This window comes from Kogia breviceps, chromosome 18, assembly GCF_026419965.1.
Source record: "Kogia breviceps isolate mKogBre1 chromosome 18, mKogBre1 haplotype 1, whole genome shotgun sequence".
Lineage (NCBI taxonomy): Eukaryota > Metazoa > Chordata > Mammalia > Artiodactyla > Physeteridae > Kogia > Kogia breviceps.
The window spans coordinates 1,348,512-1,366,134 of NC_081327.1; the positions used below are offsets into that span (position 1 = coordinate 1,348,512).

The 17,623-nt window shown below is 44.2% G+C and overlaps 1 protein-coding gene across 3 annotated transcripts; it reads right to left on the reverse strand.

Annotated features, from left to right (window-relative positions):
- Window positions 1-7,796: 7,796 nt before the first annotated feature.
- LOC131744792 (zinc finger protein 548-like) lies at window positions 7,797-17,344 on the reverse strand. 3 transcript variants are annotated; one of them, XM_059044661.2, is made up of 4 exons: window positions 17,058-17,344; window positions 14,722-14,760; window positions 12,764-12,890; window positions 7,797-11,531 (listed from the first exon to the last, which is right to left on the reverse strand). In XM_059044661.2, the coding sequence occupies exons 1-4, from the start codon at window positions 17,070-17,072 to the stop codon at window positions 10,153-10,155; spliced, it is 1,560 nt and encodes a 519-aa protein (XP_058900644.1). In that variant the 5' UTR covers window positions 17,073-17,344; the 3' UTR covers window positions 7,797-10,152. The 3 variants fall into 3 exon arrangements, with proteins under 3 accessions (XP_058900644.1, XP_066876059.1, XP_066876060.1); XM_067019959.1 differs by lacking the exon at window positions 7,797-11,531 and adding an exon at window positions 11,547-12,229 and having other exon boundaries at window positions 17,058-17,324; XM_067019958.1 differs by lacking the exon at window positions 14,722-14,760 and having other exon boundaries at window positions 17,058-17,324.
- Between the last annotated feature and the right edge of the window lie 279 nt (window positions 17,345-17,623).

Genomic DNA, 17,623 nt, shown 5'->3' on the forward strand with positions numbered 1-17,623 from the left:
GTTTTTTAAATAAGCCTTTGATGGCTAGCTTTTTTTTTTTTTTTTTTTTTGGCTGCATCAGGTCTTAGTTGCAGCACATGGGATCTTTTGTGGTGGTGTGCAGGTTCTTCATTGTGGTGCGTGAACTTCTCTCTAGTTGTGGCATGCAGGCCCCAGGGTGTGTGGGCTCTGTAGTTTACAGCACACGGGCTCTCTCGTTGAGGTGTGTGAGCTGAGTTGTTGTGGCGTGTGGGCTTAGTTGCCCCGCGTATGTGGGATCTTAGTTCCCTGACCAGGATCGAACCCATGTCCCCTGCATCGGAAGGCAGATTCTTTATCATTGGACCACCAGGGAAGTCCCTCTTCATATTCTATTTTTTTTTTTTTTTTTTTTTTTTTTTTTGCGGTACGCGGGCCTCTCACTGTTGTGGCCTCTCCCGTTGCGGAGCGCAGGCTCAGTGACCATGGCTCATGGGCCCAGCCGCTCCGCAGCATGTGGGATCTTCCCAGACCGGGGCATGAACCTGTGTCCTGCATCGGCAGGCGAACTCTCAACCACTGCGCCACCAGGGAAGCCCCTCATATTCTTTTAACAGTGTCTTTTGCAGAGCAGAAATTTTTAATTTTAGTCAAGTCCAGATTACTAAGTTTTTCTTTCATGGATTGTGTTTTTGGTGTTGTATCTAAAAAGTGATTGCTAAACCCAACATAACTTACATTGTCTCCTGTGTTATCTTTGAGATGTTTTATAGTTTTTAGAAAATATTTGTAAAAGGTATAAGATGTGTGTCTGGATCACTTTTTTTTTGGCTGTGCTGCACAGTTTGCAGGATCTTAGTTCCCCTACCAGGTCTCAAACCCATGCCCCCTGCAGTGGAAACGGAGCCCTAACCACTGGACCACCAGGGAATTCCCTGGATCACTTTTTTATTCTTTATTTATTTTATAAACAATACATAATTTATTACCTATTTTACTATCTCTTAGCATGCTTTTTTTTAAAATTTAATTTTATTTTGGCTCTCTGGGTCTTCACTGTGGCGTGCAGGCTTCTCTAGTTGCAGTGCACAGGCTCAATTGTGGTATGTGGGATCTTAGTTCCCCTACCGGGGCCCCTGCATTGGGAGCATGGAGTCTTTTTTTTTTTTAAATAAATTTATTTATTTATTTACTTATATTTTTGTCTGCGTTGGGTCTTCATTGCTGCATGCAGGCTTTCTCTAGTTGCAGCGAGCGCGGGCTACTCTTCATTGTGGTGCGAGGGCTTCTCATTGTGGTGGTTATTCTTGTTGTGGAGCACAGGCTCTAGGCGCACCGGCTTCGTAGCTGTGGCACATGGGCTCAGTAGTTATGGCTCACGGGCTCTAGAGTGCAGGCTCAGTTATGGCGCATGGGCTTAGTTGCACTGTGGCATGTGGGATCTTCTCGGACCAGGGCTCGACCCCGTGTCCCCTTCATTGGCAGGCGGATTCTTAGCCACTGTGCCACCAGGGAAGTCCCTGGGAACGTGGAGTCTTAACCACTGGACCACCAGGGAAGTCCCTGGATCACTTTTTAAAGCCCATTGTTGAAAAGACTTCTTTCTCCATTCCTTTTCCTTTGTTCCCTTATCAAAGACCACTTGAATGTATTTGTGTGGATCTATTTCTATACTCTCCGTTCCAGTTTTTTCCATTTATTGAGATAATAATCGTGTGGTTGTGGGGAGGTCTTATTGTCTTTTATTTTATTATATGGTTTATTCCATTAATTGATATTCAGATGTTAAGCCAACCTTGTATTTCCTGGGACAAATCCCCCAGATCATGTTGTATAATCCTTTGTGTATGTTGGCAAGACGGTTTTCTGATATTTTGTTAATGTATTTTACATCTATATAGATGAATGATAATGGGTTTGTAGATTTTGGTTTTTTAAAAATTTATTTATTTATTTATTTGGTTGCACCAGGTCTTAGTTGCGACAGGCAGGCTCCTTAGTTGCACCTCGCGGGCTCCTTAGTTGTGGCATGTGAACTCTTTGTTGCGGCATGCATGTGGGATCTAGTTCCCTAACCAGGGATCGAACCTGGGCTCCCTGCATTTGGGGTGTGGAGTCTTAACCACTGCACCACCAGGGAAGTTCCCACATCAATTTTTATATGTAGCATTTTTATCTTCATCTAGTTCAAAATATTTGTTTTTAAAATTTCCCTTGTAATTTCTCCTTTTACCCATAGGATAATTAGCAGTGTGTAGTTTAGTAAGTCTCTTTCTATTAAATTTACAGGGATGGTATCACAGAGCAGGAGGAATTCTTGTGATTTTTCAGTCAATGGTCCAAGTGTTACTGTTGAAATGGGGAAAATCTGTGAGTTATTTGAAATAACTTGGTTTTTCTTCATAAGATTGGAGACCCTTTTTTCCAGTTTCTCTTCTATTTACAGTATTTACACGTGTCCTTTTCAATAGGTGGTTGGTTGGGACGTGGGCCCTGTAGCTCCTGCTGATCTGCAGGGACACGTTTTCTTCAGATCCTGTCTTGTAAATATGAGCTGCCAGGTTTTGTAGTTCAGAAGGGGCTAATTATTCTTTCTAAAAATTTTTATTATTTATTTATTTTATTTATTTTTGGCTGCGTCAGGTTTTCAGTTGTGGCACGCGCGGGATCTTCATTGAGGCGTGTGGGCTCAGTAGTTCTGGCGCGTGGGCTCAGTTGCCCCGTGGCACGTGGGATCTTAGTTCCCTGACCATGGATTGAACCCACATCCCCTGCATTGTAAGGCAGGATTCTTTACCACTGGACCACCAGGGATGTCCCGGGGCTAATTATTCCAAGTTCTATTTTTGAATTAGGTCTCAACCTTCACGTTTAACACCATTGGTAAAATGACATGAAACAGCTGCTCTTAACATCAGCACCTCTGTGACTCCCAACTGTTGAAATTAGGAATTTTTTCTAGTCTGTCTGAAAATCTCGTATAGTTTAAAAATATTTTCATTTTAATGATTAAATTACTATACAATCGATTTTTCCTGGTCATGGACCACCAGACCAGAGACTCGTAAACCATAGGCATCCTTATTCCTGAAACTATGGTTAAGAAACGTCACAAGACGATTAACCCCAGCTTCTTTGTTCCTCCCCTCTAAAACCCCACAACTGAAAGACCCAATTGCAGTGTCAGACTTGTCTCCCACTCCCTTGATTGGTGCCCTGCAACAAACTCTTACTTTGCTGCAAACAATGTCAGTTTGGCTTTTGCTCGGTTACAGTAGGGGGTCTGAGCAAGGGAAAGAGTAGGGGGAGAGATGCTAAGGAGAGAGATCAGAAGGATAAGGAGATGGGAGTGCTGGATGTGGCAGGCTACTGCAGGACAAGGAGAGGGTGGATTTACAGGTGAATGAGTCTCCTTTGTTCCTGCTGAGTTTGTCAACTTGCTCATTAGTTTTGGCCAAAGAATCTTTTAGTGATGTAACTTTTATTTCAGAGTTTAATTTGGAGTCCTCTGCATACTAAGAAAAAATACTATCCATTGGGCCTGAGAACACTTATTTCCTTTATTTTCAAAGGTGTCTTTCAAATTAACCCTTTTGTTCAAATCAAGTGTCCCCCAGAGTGGCCACTGAAGGCCCAAATCATCCTTAGGATAGTTATGCTATTCAGAAACACAGGCACACGGGACTTCCCTGTGTGGTCCAGACAGCCCAGGAAAAAAAACAACAACCAAAAAACATAACTCAAAGGACATCAAAAAAGGTATGAAAAGGAATGGCCTGATCCACCAAGTACCTCAAACAACAGGGAACTAACAACAAAATCCAGGTGTCAAACTGAGAACGAAAAGCCACGAAACTCAACACAGAGCAGAGTTTAGACCTACTGCTGACTTAACATGTCTTCACGGACTCAAGTTGCCCTTGAGCAGCAAGGCACAAGAGACATCTGTGGGTACTGCACCTGGTGGAAGGCTGGGGTCTGCGGTGACAGACAGTGCAGACAGTATCTCAGTGGGACTTCCACAATAAACATAATAGGTTGTAACATAGCTTCTACAGTGGATACATCCAGTTTATCTTGTTCCTTTTGTCCACTGAACATTGATTAGTGAGACACAGGCTCAACAGTAGTGTGAGCTGGAGCACTGATGATACTCAGTGTGGAAGCTCCTTACAACTTCTCCTATTACTATTTTACCTTCTTAATCTGAATTTGTCTTAAAAAATATTTTTTCACTTGCTTTGACACTAGTTGAGGAAATCATACATCTCTTGTGCTTAACTGTTAGTAAACTGTCCATCATTTTCAATTTTGAATGAACAACTGCATATCATACAAAGACCACGGAGAGGACTTTTACCACATTTAGTGAATATCCACTCTTCAGGAAATTCATCACAAAATTTACATTTGCATTTTTCATTTTTGTATTCAGTATATACAAAACATAGATAACAGCAAGTTCAGCAAGAATAGAAAATATTGCCTTTTCAATCTCACATGTGTATCAGTTTGTCACAAGTCCAAACTCAACTAAGTTTTAACAGGTTGAACCATTGAAAGGTTTGCAAACTTGTGAACTAACAGTGAATTGAACTTGGTATCTGATTCAACAACAAAAAAAGGGAACTTCCTGTTTGCCTGCCTGTAAGGGAGAGTTCAAATTGTCAGGCAGTCACCTCAAAAAAAGCCAGAGCAGGTCTCATATGAGCTTTTGGGAAGTCTGGCATTCAGGAATCGGCAGACTTTCAGAAACAGGCACATTTAAGGACTGAAACCTATCCATAAAGGAGAGCAAATTATCATGTCAATTCCTGCCAAGATAGCTTGTGACTTTCTAACTTTCGAAGCCTGGGTGCGAAGGGAGCATCCTACTCAGGAGACAAAGGTTTGGGAGTCCATGATCCCATCTCCTTGATGGGAACTGATTTATCAAGTCACCTGAAATTGCAGCAACAGTGAATGCACAGGGAGTTGAAATTATCTCTGAAAAATACTTGAAATGAATATTACAAAAAGTTATTAACAGTGATTATGTAGTTACTCAATGAAATTGGGAAAAACAGTTCTAGAGGGCTTCCCTGGTGGCGTAGTGGTTAAGAATCCGCCTGCCAATGCAGGCAACACGCGTTTGAGCCCTGGTCTGGGAAGATCCCACATGCTGCAGAGCAACTAAGCCCGTGCGCCATAACTACTGAGCCTGTGCTCTAGAGCCTGCAAGCCACAACTACTGAGCCCACGTGCCACAACTACTGAAGCCTATGCGCCCAGAGCTGGTGCTCTGCAACAAGAGAAGCCACGACAATGAGAAGCCCGTGCACCGCAATGAAGAGTAGCCCCCAGTCACCGCAACTAGAGAAAGCCCGCGCACAGCAACAGACCCAACACAGCCATAAATAAATTTATATAATAAATAAGAAGAACTGAATACATATCAAAATGTGGAGTAAGAAATATGTGTCGGTCACTGGATGAGACACCATCACTGGCTCTACGACTGAAGCCCGCGCCTACAGCCCGTGCTCCAAGAGAAGCCACCGCAATGAGAAGCCCACGCACCACAACGAAGAGTAGCTTGCTGCAACTAGAGAAAGCCTGCGAGTAGCAACAAAGACCCAACTCAGCCAAAAAAAAAAAAAAAAAGTTCTAGAGAAACGTATCTGTTACAGGTGAAAGGAAGTTAAAGAAAGTTAAGCTCAGTAGCTACAGTTTATTACAGTGAAAGGATACAGATGAAAAGCAGCAAATGAAGATGGCGCAATAGGACAGAGTCCAAGTGGGACCACATTGCCAGGTTCCAGTTGCCCCCTCACTTAAGTCTCACAGCATCAATGTGTGACAGCACACATGAAGTATTGCTAACTAGGGAACCTTACACAAGCCTTGGTGTTGTCCAGGTTTTTTTGGAGTATCTGTCACACACAGGGACAACTGTGTGGCTGCCCTTACTCTCTAGCTTCTCCAAATGTCAAACTGATACAGAGACCTAAGGCCCCCCCACCATAAATCACAGTATTAGCATAAACTGCCTAGCACAACCCAAGGACCAGGTAAATAAGGACACTTTTATTAGTGAATGTATCAAGAGCTTGGAGATTGTCTCACAGGAGTTGGGCAAGTAAGTGCCACACTTCTTTGGAATGTATAGACTGGAAAACTCAGGCCTGTGATGTCATCCTTTACACAGGTCAAGTGATAATACTCAAAACTTGTCCCTTCGGAATTCTTTTACATTTTACCCTAATCTATGTTCTCAATGTTATTTATGGGTATCTGTATAATAGAAACAGACTATAATGGTGTGCTACTTCACATCTTCCCAAGACCACAGTGAGTGACCTTGAAACCATGCCCCATAGGGTTAACAGAAGCTGGTAACAGAAATCCTTGAGTTTGTCTTACAGAACCACAGATAAGGGAAACAGCTTGTCAAAACCCCTCTGCTTATAAACTGCCTTCACTGATTAAGCTCGTTTTAGTTTTTTTCTCTTTAGTTGCGTACGCTCCAAGCTTCACATGGCCTAAGTAATACCACACAACTCCCTAACGACCCCTGTAAATAACACCTCTGATGTATGGGTCACTACAGTAAAGGGAGCCCCAGTTGTTTTTATTTTTATTTTTTGGCTGCGTTGGGTCTTTGTTGCTGCATGCGGGCTTTCTCTACTTGTGGCGAGCGGGGGCTACTCATCGTTGTGGTGTGCCGGCTTCTCATTGCAGTGGCTTCTCATTGCAGAGCACGGACTCTAGGCGCGCGGGCTTAGTTGCTCTACGTCGTGTGGGATCCTCCTGGACCAGGGCTTGAACCCGTGTTCCCTGCATTGGCAGGCGGATTCTTAACCACTGTGCCACCAGGGAAGTCCCCCCAGTTGTTTTTTAGGAACTTAAGAGTCAGCTCTTACACACTTTGAGCTAGCTAAGACTGATTGTAATTACCAACCCATAAAATTTGGCCTGCACAAGTGTTCAGTGAATGCCCTTTGGACATCAGATGGCCAAAAACTCCACCCTCAGATCATGCAAAGTGACTATTTCTGAACATGCGTCCCATGAAGAAGCATGTAATGCAGATACATCCACACACACCGATCACCTCACCTTTTCTCACACCCTACCACCTTTCCCCACACCTAAGACCACCCTGTGTCTTTATCCCATAAGTAACTCAAGGACCCCAACTCTAGGGAGGTGGATCTCAGGCTTGCTCTCCTGTCTCCTCCCTTGTCTGCCCTGTGAATGAATTTTTTCTCTCCCGCAAACCTTGGTGTCAGTGTTTGGCTTGTGCATCTCTGGAAATGCTACCTGGTTTGGTAACAACCTCATGTTCACAGGTTGAAATTGCCAGTTGGAGTATTTGTACCAGGGAAATTGGCAAACACTATAACCAAGGGTCGATTCATTGTTTTATTACTTGTCTAGACTTAAGAAAGTAACGGGGCTTCCCTGGTGGTGCAGTGGTTGAGAATCCGCCTGCCAATGCATGGGACACGGGTTCAAGCTCTGGTCCTGGAAGATGCCACATGCCACGGAGCAACTAAGCCCATGTGCCACAACTACTGAGCCTGTGCTCTAGAGCCCATGAGCCACAACTACTGAAGCCTGCATGCCTAGAACCTGTGCTCCGCAGCGAGAGAAGCCACCGCAATGAGAAGTCTGCGCACCGCAACGAAGAGCAGCCCCCACTCACCACAACGAGAAAGCCCGCGCCCACCAACGAAGACTCAACCCAGCCAAAAATCAATTTTAAAAAAAAGTAATGGAGAATAAGTTAATGAGGACTGTACGTTGGGAATAGCACAAACATTCCACCCAGCAAAGTAACTTCAGAAAAGTCATGTTCTAACACATTTTTTATTGTCTTCTTAGTTATTATAAAAAGGGAAATATCAGCCAACATTCACTACCAGTTGGAAAATAACTACTGTGAACATTTGAGATACACAGCTGACAAATGAACACATTTAAAATGTTCAACATGATGAACCATTAGGGAAATGCCATCAGACCACAGTAAGATAACTCTACACACTTTAAAAACAGGTTAATATTTAATACATTTAATATAACAACCAAGTACAGGTGAAGAATATAGGGGAACTTGAATGCTCCCATACCATTGATGGCAAAGCAAAAGGGTACAGTCATTCACTTTAGAATATGAAACCATATATTCATATAAAGGATTTTATGTACATGTTCATAATAAGCTTATCTGTGATAGCCAAACCAGAAACAAACCACAAAACCCCATCCTTTAACAGATGAATAGATAAACAATCAAAGGGTGGTATATCCAAACTGTATTTTTCAGGAATTAAAACAATAAACTATTAGGGAATTCCCTAGGGGTCCAGTGGTTAGGACTCCGTGCTTTCATCGCTCAGGGCCTGGGTTCAGTCCCCAGTCAGGAAACTAAGATCCCACAAGCCTTGCAGCATGGCAAAAAGAAAAAAAAACAACTATTCACATCAGCAACTTGGATGATTCTCAAGATAATTACGCACCATGAAGGAAAAAGGCAAATAAAAAAGTAAACACATTAAGATTCCAATGATATTAAAACTCTAGAAAACATTAATCGAATGTGAAAGAAAGTCAACAGTAGTTGCCTGGGAGCCCATGGAGAGATGTCAGAAGGTAGATATGGAACTGATGGTTGTTACTATAATGATGGCTGTGATTTTACACATACTAAAACTTACCAAGCTGTACATTTTAAGTATATTCAGTTCAGTGCATACCAACTATATAGCTCGATTAAGTTTTAATAAAAATTGGCTTCACATAAAAATCTGAATCTCCTTTTTGGAAAAGTAGAACTCTGGAAACCAACATGTTAACTCCATCACCTCTTCTTGTCTCATGGGAGGGACTCTCACAGTAGCAATAAAGACACCCGTCTTTATAGCAAGGAAGGTGTTTCTACTTGAGTTATCCAGGACCTCTTACTGAATCATAAAAATAACATGCCAGGACTACACGATTTCCCCCCTTTCCTCATTTTTTTTTTTTTTCCATTGTGCAGCAATGGCCTTGAGATAAACAATTTGGAGATGCTATGGGATCCTAAAACCTTTACAGTATTCAGTCTGACACGGACTTGGACCTCAGGAGAAGAGAAACAGCTCTGTACCTCCTAAGGATTTCTGCAAAAACTTTATCCCAAATGGCCATAATCCCTGTACGTTTGTGAATGCAACTTTTTTATTTTCCTAAAGATCCCAAATTACAGCAATTTTTCTTTTTATCGGAGTACACTTGCTTTACTGGATGCAGCTTTAGAAAAGGCTCATCCCTACTTGTTTGCTTGTCTCTCACTCCCTACTACTTCCCTGAATGTTTCTGTACCAAACATGGTTGCCACCTAATGCCTGTAATCTAACACTCAGCAACACCAGCCTACCATGTTGTGGACATTATGGCTCATGGCTCTTTTCCAGCTGGACTTAGAGAACTTCTCTTGAACAGTATTGGGGGTATGATGTGACATCCTATGTGAAAAAGAGAACAACTCATGCTGCTCCAAAAAACACTGGTGGTTCTCACAACTGTCCTCATCTCAGGGTGATGTCAGGACCCACCAAAAATTCTGATATCCAGGTCACAACATTATTCCCACAAAGCCCTGCAGGAGGCCTTGGACAACAATGCAAATTAGACACAAACTGCAATGAAAACTATTCTCTGCCATGATACTATCCCCACTGAGGTATACAAAGTTCCCAAACAGGTGACATAGAGCTAGAAAAATCCATCCGGAGTATGACATAAAATAATGCCACTGAAAAAGGTAATCCTCTGTAAGCCACCAGCAGAACCCAGACTGGGTCACCTTGTTCAAAGCTGGTTAAGTCCATGGCCTAGTCAGTTAGACACAAAAGAATGATAACACCACCCAAGTGCTCAGGCTACTCATGCTTCCCTCCACAGGATGCGAGAGCACAGAGGTCTACCTACTCTGATCACACTGAGGCGACCGCCACTTGGTATTGGTAAGATGATTTTTACCACAGAAACTCACACTGACGTTAGTCTGGCAAGGGCCCTGCACAGGATAGAAAGTAGAGTGTAGCTCCTTAAAAGCTTCCTATGAACCTGGTACTCACAGGCAATCTACACACTAGGGCTGTTGAGATGTATGGCATTCAACTTCCAGTTGATGACTTCCTCACAGAGCCTATTATGATGTATTAACTAAGGAGACAGCTCATTTGCTGCTCTCATCTCATTTGAAGGCCTTTCTCCAGTATGAACTTTCTGGTGACGAATGAGGTTAGACCTTCGGCTGAAAGCTTTCCTACATTCTCTGCATTCAAAGGGTCTGTCTGGGCTGTGATGTTTCTGGTGCTCAGTCAGAGCAGACTTTTGACTAAAGACTTTTCCACATTTGCTACACTCAAGAGGCCTCTCTGTACTGTGAACTTTTCGGTGTTGAGTAAGTTGGATGCTTTGGCTAAAGAATTCTCCACATTCAGTGCACTCATATGGTCTTTCTCCAGTGTGAGTTCTCTGGTGTTGAGTGAGGCCAAAGCTTTGGCTAAAAAGTTTCCCACATTCAATGCATTTATAAGGCCTTGCTCCAGTGTGAACTCTCTGGTGCTTAATGAGGGTAGAGCTTTGGCTAAAAAGTTTCCCACATTCACTGCATTCATATGGCCTTTCACCAGTGTGGATTCTCTGATGTTTAATGAGGCTGGGACTTTGGTTAAAGAATTTCCCACATTCACTGCACTCATAAGGCCTTGTGCCTGTGTGAACTCGCCGGTGTTTAATTAGGTTGGAGTTGGATGTAAAGAATTTTCCACATTCGTTGCATTTATAAGGCCGTGATCCAGTGTGAATTCTCTGATGTTCACTGAGGCTGGAGCTTTGGCTAAAGAACTTTCCACATTCACTACACTCATAAGGCCTTTCTCCAGTGTGAATTCGCTGGTGCCGAACAAGTGTGGGTTTGTTGCTAAAAGCTTTCCCACATTCCCTGCACTCATAAGGCCTTTCTCCAGTGTGGACTCTCTGGTGCTGAATAAGTATGTGTTTATAGCTGAAGGTTTTCCCACATTCACTGCATTCATAAGGCCTCTCTCCAGTGTGGACTCTCTGGTGCTGAGCAAGCCTGTACTTGCGGCAGAAGGCTTTACCACATTCACTGCACTTATAATGCCTTTGTTCATTGTGAAAGGTTTCCACACATTCGGCGTCCTTTTGTGGAGTGACCTGGTGCTGGAGAAGGCTAGAGCTACCAGGGAAATTCTTCCCAGCCTCCTGGCATGTGGAAGACTTCTCGGATGTATGGACTGTGTGGCTGTTCATAAAGGCTTTACCCACGTCTCTTCTAAAGAGTTTCTTTCCACTGTGCTGGTGAAATTTCACACCTGACCCACACAGTTTCTGGCCAGGGTTTGTTCCGAGGTCCTCAGCTAGATGCAAACCACCTTCTAAGTCCGGGCTACACCTCTCCCAGGGATAGGCCTCCAGGGTGGACAGGTTTGTCTTTAAAGTATTTATTCGTGGTACTTCTACAAAAACATTCTGCTCAGAAGGTGTCTCCTTGACCTCTGCTCCATGCCAACAACCTGAAAGCACAGACATATGGATGAACTTCATGTAGATTTTGGTAGAAGGAGGCAGCCCCATCACAAATAACAAATATGTGTCTGACATACCAAGGAAATATTCCATGGGACTGTTTTCAGGACAAGGGAGCTGGGGGCAGGTAAGGAAAGGGCAGCTGTGCAGGACTGGGCCTCTCCACGTCACAGAACAGGAAGAACTCACCAGGCAAAAGACACAAGGATGGGGTGGAGCACATGGAGGAGCTGGGGTCCACAACTCACTCCTCCAGGAACGGTTTTCACCAGGGCCTTGGTTGCTAGTGACACATGTGTGCTGTATGGAAAGCTGTGTCCAGGCCCAGGAAAATCCGATTGTCACTGAGTAGCTGGTGTTCAAGGACTATTTTGAGGATAGGTGCAGAACTCATGACACGTTAAGTGTAGGCCAAAAGAGTAAAGTGTCAAGAATGGGTAGGAAAGATAGAAATGTGGTACACAGTTACTGTCCTTGGCACCAAAACAGTGCTGGGCACAGGACATGTTCCTGATATGACTGGACTCCAACCATAATATCACATCCTTCCCCTGATGCCAATCACCAGACCCAGGCTCACTTTGAGCCCCTCATGTTGTGCCTGGAGTCATGTCCACTCTGTCATGTACCCAGGGTTCTCCTCCCAGCTCCACTTGGACAACATGGGACCTAGAAAATGCAAGTCCTAAGGGAAAGACAGGACAGGTAGGCGGTCAGTACTCGCCCACAAGGGCAATCAATTCCAAAACAATCTCAGGAAAGAAAAACAGTATCACATATTTAATCTTTGAGGAGAATATCATGCAACAGCCAGGTGGACCCCACAAACAGTGACCATGTCGGGTCCGAGCAATTCCTGGTACAGTCAGGCCCCAGGAAATGACAGCCAGAAATGGGCAGAACCTGGAGTACAGAGGTGGCATGGGTCTACAGTCAACTTAGCAGGGAGTGGCTGAGACTAATGAAACCCGCTGGACTAATTCCAAGTCATTTGACACAGAAAACCTTCACTGAGAAAACTTCAGAGCACTTGGCATTAGGGCTACTTGTGAAAGGAGGTCATATACACACTCAGCCTTAGCACCGACAGCACAGATGACAGGGAAGCAGTACTAGAGATGTGCCCACTGTCTAGCTGTGAAAAAACAGACTTGCCTTTGGAAAAAAGGGGAAAGGCAGAGACCTGCCCAGGATGCTGGGATAGCTGTGAGGGCCTTACCCAATGATGCAACAAGTGCAAAGGTCTCCAGCATGACATCGCGGTACAGGAATCTCTGGGCCTCATCAAGAAGCCTCCATTCCTCCTGGGAAAAGTACACAGCCACGTCCTCAAAGGTCACAGAGCCCTGTGATGACAGGGACAGATATCTCCATAAGCAGCCTCTCTCCCCAGGACCCCATAAGTACCCCTAACCCATACTCACTCTGGGTTCATCATCCTCCCCAGCTCCCTAACTCAGAGGGCACTGGTACCGAATAACTCTCGTGCTTGCTTGGGCACTAGGTACAGCTCTCAGCAGCAACAGGCAGGTGGACAGATAGATGCCATCTAAGCTGTGGGCCTGGTATGTGGGGCCCCCTCCCTGTCCTTCGAGACAACAGCCTGAGAGTACCCAGGATCACATTACCTAGACACAAACAAACTTGGGCTCATCGTCCTCTCAGACTCCTGGTATGAGGGCCCTGGGGCAACGTGGTCACACACCTTCCCCACATGCATATTACTCACTGCCTAATTCCTCATACATCTGATCCCCATCACCATCACCCGGCCCACAAAATTGGCATGTCTCCTGCCTCCTCACATACCCTCTGCACACAGCATCAGAAAGTGCCTACCAATGCAACAGGATCCCACAGTACCCCAACTCTCCACTGGCAGTTTCCAAGCCCTGTTCTGAAGGCTTCCCCACCAGGCCTTGTTCCTGACTTTAACCTCAGTCAAAACATGCAGATCTAAATACCCCTGGTATGGTTCCACTTCTATATTTCTCACTATGTCTCTTCACCAATTAGAAGCTTGTCCATATAACACCCATTTAAAATCCACACCCACTTGACACACCTAAGGTAAACTCATCTGACACTGTGACAGAAACTCCCCAAGTTCCACCACAAAAGCCTGGTGAGTGCATAGGAGGAGAAATAACAGCAGCCTGACTTCGCTATCACTTCACCTCCATTTCTGCTTTCCCTTTGCATCAATTTCACAGCCACTCTCCCATGAAAACCTGGGCCACCTGCTGGACTTTCACCACCCCCTTCTGTGCCACTGATGATGATCAGTCCTGTTCTTTGAATGTCTTTGTGACACCCACAGCCCACCTCTCCTCCCTTGTCCCCTAATGCATCCTGAAGCCTCCCCCAGCACTCTAGATCCACATATTCAGCTGTCCACTTGTCTCCTATACTTGGGAGTCACTGAAACAGCTGAGACTCAACATGGCCAAAACCCCAATCCTAATACTCTCACTTTTTAAAAAGGACCCTACCACGAACTTCTGCATCTCAGTTTGATGGTACTTCCACACTTCCAGATGCAAAGGTAAAAAACTCTGGAGTCATCTGTGATTCCTCCACCTTAGAAAATCTGGTCAGCCCCTACTTTAAAAGCAAATCCAGAAGCCAAGTGTTTCTCCTACCTCCACATCCACCCACCCTGTGTCCAGCCACAACCAATGCTTATCTGGATGACTCCAACGGCCTCCTTGATTATCTCCTTGTCTTCCTCTCCCCCAGTCTGTTCTGCACTCTGCACCCAGAGGTAGCCTTTTAAATCCTAAGTAAGATCACTTTTCTCCTCTGTTTCAAATATACCATGGCTGCTATCACTCTCAGAACAGACTTCTGAGAGTACCATTCTAAGTGCAACTTCTCAAAGTACCCTCTAGGCCTGACTCCGGCCCCCTTGCTCTCCATCCTCACCAGACATTAACAGAGACCTAGAAGTCCTAGAACACTCCCATCTCACTCTCATCCCCAAGCATTTGTACATACTAACCCCTGTACCTAAGACAACCTTTCACATCTCAGTCCACTGGCTGCCAAAAATGGTTATCTGTCCATATAACCTCTGGCCTGGACTTAGAAACCTGGGCTTAGGGTTTCTCTAGGGTCTTGAGATACCAAGGCCAGGAAGGGTGGCAACAAAAGAGTTCCAGGACACCTGACACTCACCAGTGCAGTGTCCATAAGTGGTTCTGCTGAGTGTGGAACCTGTGGGAAGAGCAGGGCCATGTAACTTTAATTCCCATCAGCAACATAGACGAAAAAGATGATTAATGAGTGAACCGTTTAATACTGAAGTCAAAGATAAATGTCCAAAGGAAAAATAAAGCATGTAAAAGAGGGCAGAAAATGTTATAGAGGTGTGCCATAAAGTCACATGGATAACTTGAGAAAAGGCTTTCCAGAAGTGGGACAAAAAGGTGAAAATCCTCTCTATCAGTCATGCCTGGTGTGTTTGAGCAGCATCCACGAGGATGGTGTGACTGGAGCCCAGTGAGCCAGAAGAATAAGGGATCATGTTGGTGAGAAAGTGGTGTTGGCAGGTCATATAGCACTGTTAAAGCCCTGAGCCACAAATATCAAATTTTAGTCTCATTTTATATACAGGTCTGTTTCTGATACTTCCATTTGTTTCCCTTTTTCTATCTGTTTCTCCCTTGCCAATAACAGATTTTTCTCTTCCCATAGCTTGTAGCTGGCCCTAACAGGTGGCCAGGAGTTCTTTTACTTCCTTTTCAAATTTTACTCTGGTTATATTAAAAATTGTTTCTTTTTGTTTGTTTGTTTTTTGCGGTACGCGGGCCTCTCACTGTTGTGGCTTCTCCCATTGTGGAGCGCGGAGCACAGACTCCGGACGCGCAGGCTCAGCGGCCATGGCTCATGGGCCCAGCCGCTCCGTGGCATGTGGGATCTTCCCGGACCGGGGCACGAACCCGCGTCCCCTGCATCGGCAGGTGGACTCTCAACCACTGCGCCACCAGGGAAGCCCAAAATTATTGTTTTATATAAAATTCCAGCTTACATAATCCATAGATTAAATTCTGATTTGAAATTACTATAACATATAAATATAAATTTAAATATAAATTATAGTATAATTTTAAAATATGTACTTTTAATACTTATCCATATTCTTTGGTGTTAAATTTTCCATAAATATTCAGACAGATTATCTGTAATTTCCTACATGCTCTTCTCTCCTGTGGAAGAGAACAGAACCACCATTTTCTGACTATGCATTCAAAATGAATCTCTGATAAAGGGGTTGTTCCTAGAATCAGTAAAAGTGCTTGTCCTCCAGCAGTTGGGGATAACTGGACCTCATTTTGGACTCTTTAAACTTAAGAGAAAGGAAACAAGCTATAGGACCTGACCTCTGTTCCATCCTCATTATAGAGACATGGAAATATCTTCTTGAGCTCTTAATATCCTTCTAGGGTTTCGAAGCATTATGACTTATCCTTACAATGATTCTTTTCAGCCCCCCAAAACAAGTATTTTAACAAAATATTTAAATCATTTTCTCTTACAAGATCACCAAAGGAAAATGATTTAACAGTAAAATAAATATTAGTGGAAGAGCACAATCTCTTAAAACACGAAAACCCTCTGTGTGTGTGCAGACTGTTAAAAAGTAAGTTTATGTAAGGCGTAAGTGTGTGTCAAAATATAACTATGAAATAGTTTAAGTATAATTTTCATTCAAAAAACTAAGTTAAAATTAGTAACGGAGCAAAACAAGATGAGTAAGTGGAAACGTTAATTTAAATACAGTAAAAAATTAAAAATATAAACTAGACAGATGTGTGCTTTATATACTCCAGAACACATTGCAAGTATGGCTACAGTACTAGTGCTTATAGATACAGAAAGCAATCCGAAAAAAAAAACCCCAAAAAAACCCAAACAAAAAACCATAGGCAAAAAAAGGCCTTCAACAGGAAAACGTACAGACATTTTACTCATGTATTCATATCTACAGAATACTGCACAAAAAGGACAATGGATACCCTGCATGAAAAACATGGGTAAAGTCACAGCATATTGTGCAAATGAAGAAAAACACATCATAATACTTATATGATTCCATTCATTACGTTTTAAAACAAGCGACCGAAACTAAACTACAGCCGTCGAATATTTTCCATATAGTTGGCAAAACTATCAATAAAAGCAAGGAAAGGCTTACTTTAAACAACAGACAAATACCTTAACTTTGGGGGGATGGGTATAATTGTTTTGAAGAACCCCACTGGCGGCTTCTGGGGTCGCATTTTTTGACCTCAGCGCTTAACAGATACTAATTTTAGAGCTGCTTATTCAACTGCACGTGTAAGTTCTGTGCAATTTTTCTCCACGCAGGTCATATTTTAAAATTCGGAAAACCAAGGTTTGGGGCCACGAATAAATATAAATATAGGACACGCGTAAGAAAAAATTGGTAAGATCAGAAAGTGTGCAGAATGAGAAGAGTTGGGGGAGGGCCCTGAGGGCGCAGCATTTACCTGAATCGGACCCATCAGCGCGGCCGCCGCCAAAGGAGTCTGTGTGCGAAGGTGGGGCCCGGGCACGGCGGCTCCCGTCCCGGCCCCGCGACAGAGTCAGGCTGGATGGTGCCCACGCCGAGCCTCAGACCCGCCTCAGAGCTGCCTCAGAGCAGTGGGCACAGCAGCTTCTTGGTTCCCTGATCTCGGGCTGGACCAGCGTCCTCAACCTTAGCACCAGTGAACAGATCCGAGTTTACAAAATGTCGCTGGCGATCCACGCCGGAAGGCCCGCCCAAACGCCGTCCTCCAGAACGGAAGTGCCTCTACCCAAGTCTTCATTGGTCCAGTGCCCCTGACGCGAGGCGCAGTGCTTTCAGGGTAATGTAATTCACAACGCTCCGGTCCCCGGCGAGAGGCGGTGCCCCCCCCAACCTCCAGGGCGATGTTCCGCCTCACCCGGAGGGTTGCTGGGAAGTACAGAGGCTGTGGGCACGGGGCGGGGTTTCACGTTTCTTAAAGGGGACGCACCCAGATTTCCTTGAAATGTAGTATGTGCTGATCACAGAGAGAAACAGTGACATTAA

Excerpts from the sequence above, each read along its gene's own strand:
- LOC131744792 (XM_059044661.2), bottom strand. Across the intron at positions 12,891-14,721 it reads CACTTATGGACACTGCACTG|GGCTCTGTGACCTTTGAGGA; the intron begins GTGAGTGTCAGG and ends CTGTCATCACAG. Across the intron at positions 11,532-12,763 it reads TGCACTTGTTGCATCATTGG|GTTGTTGGCATGGAGCAGAG; the intron begins GTAAGGCCCTCA and ends CTGTGCTTTCAG.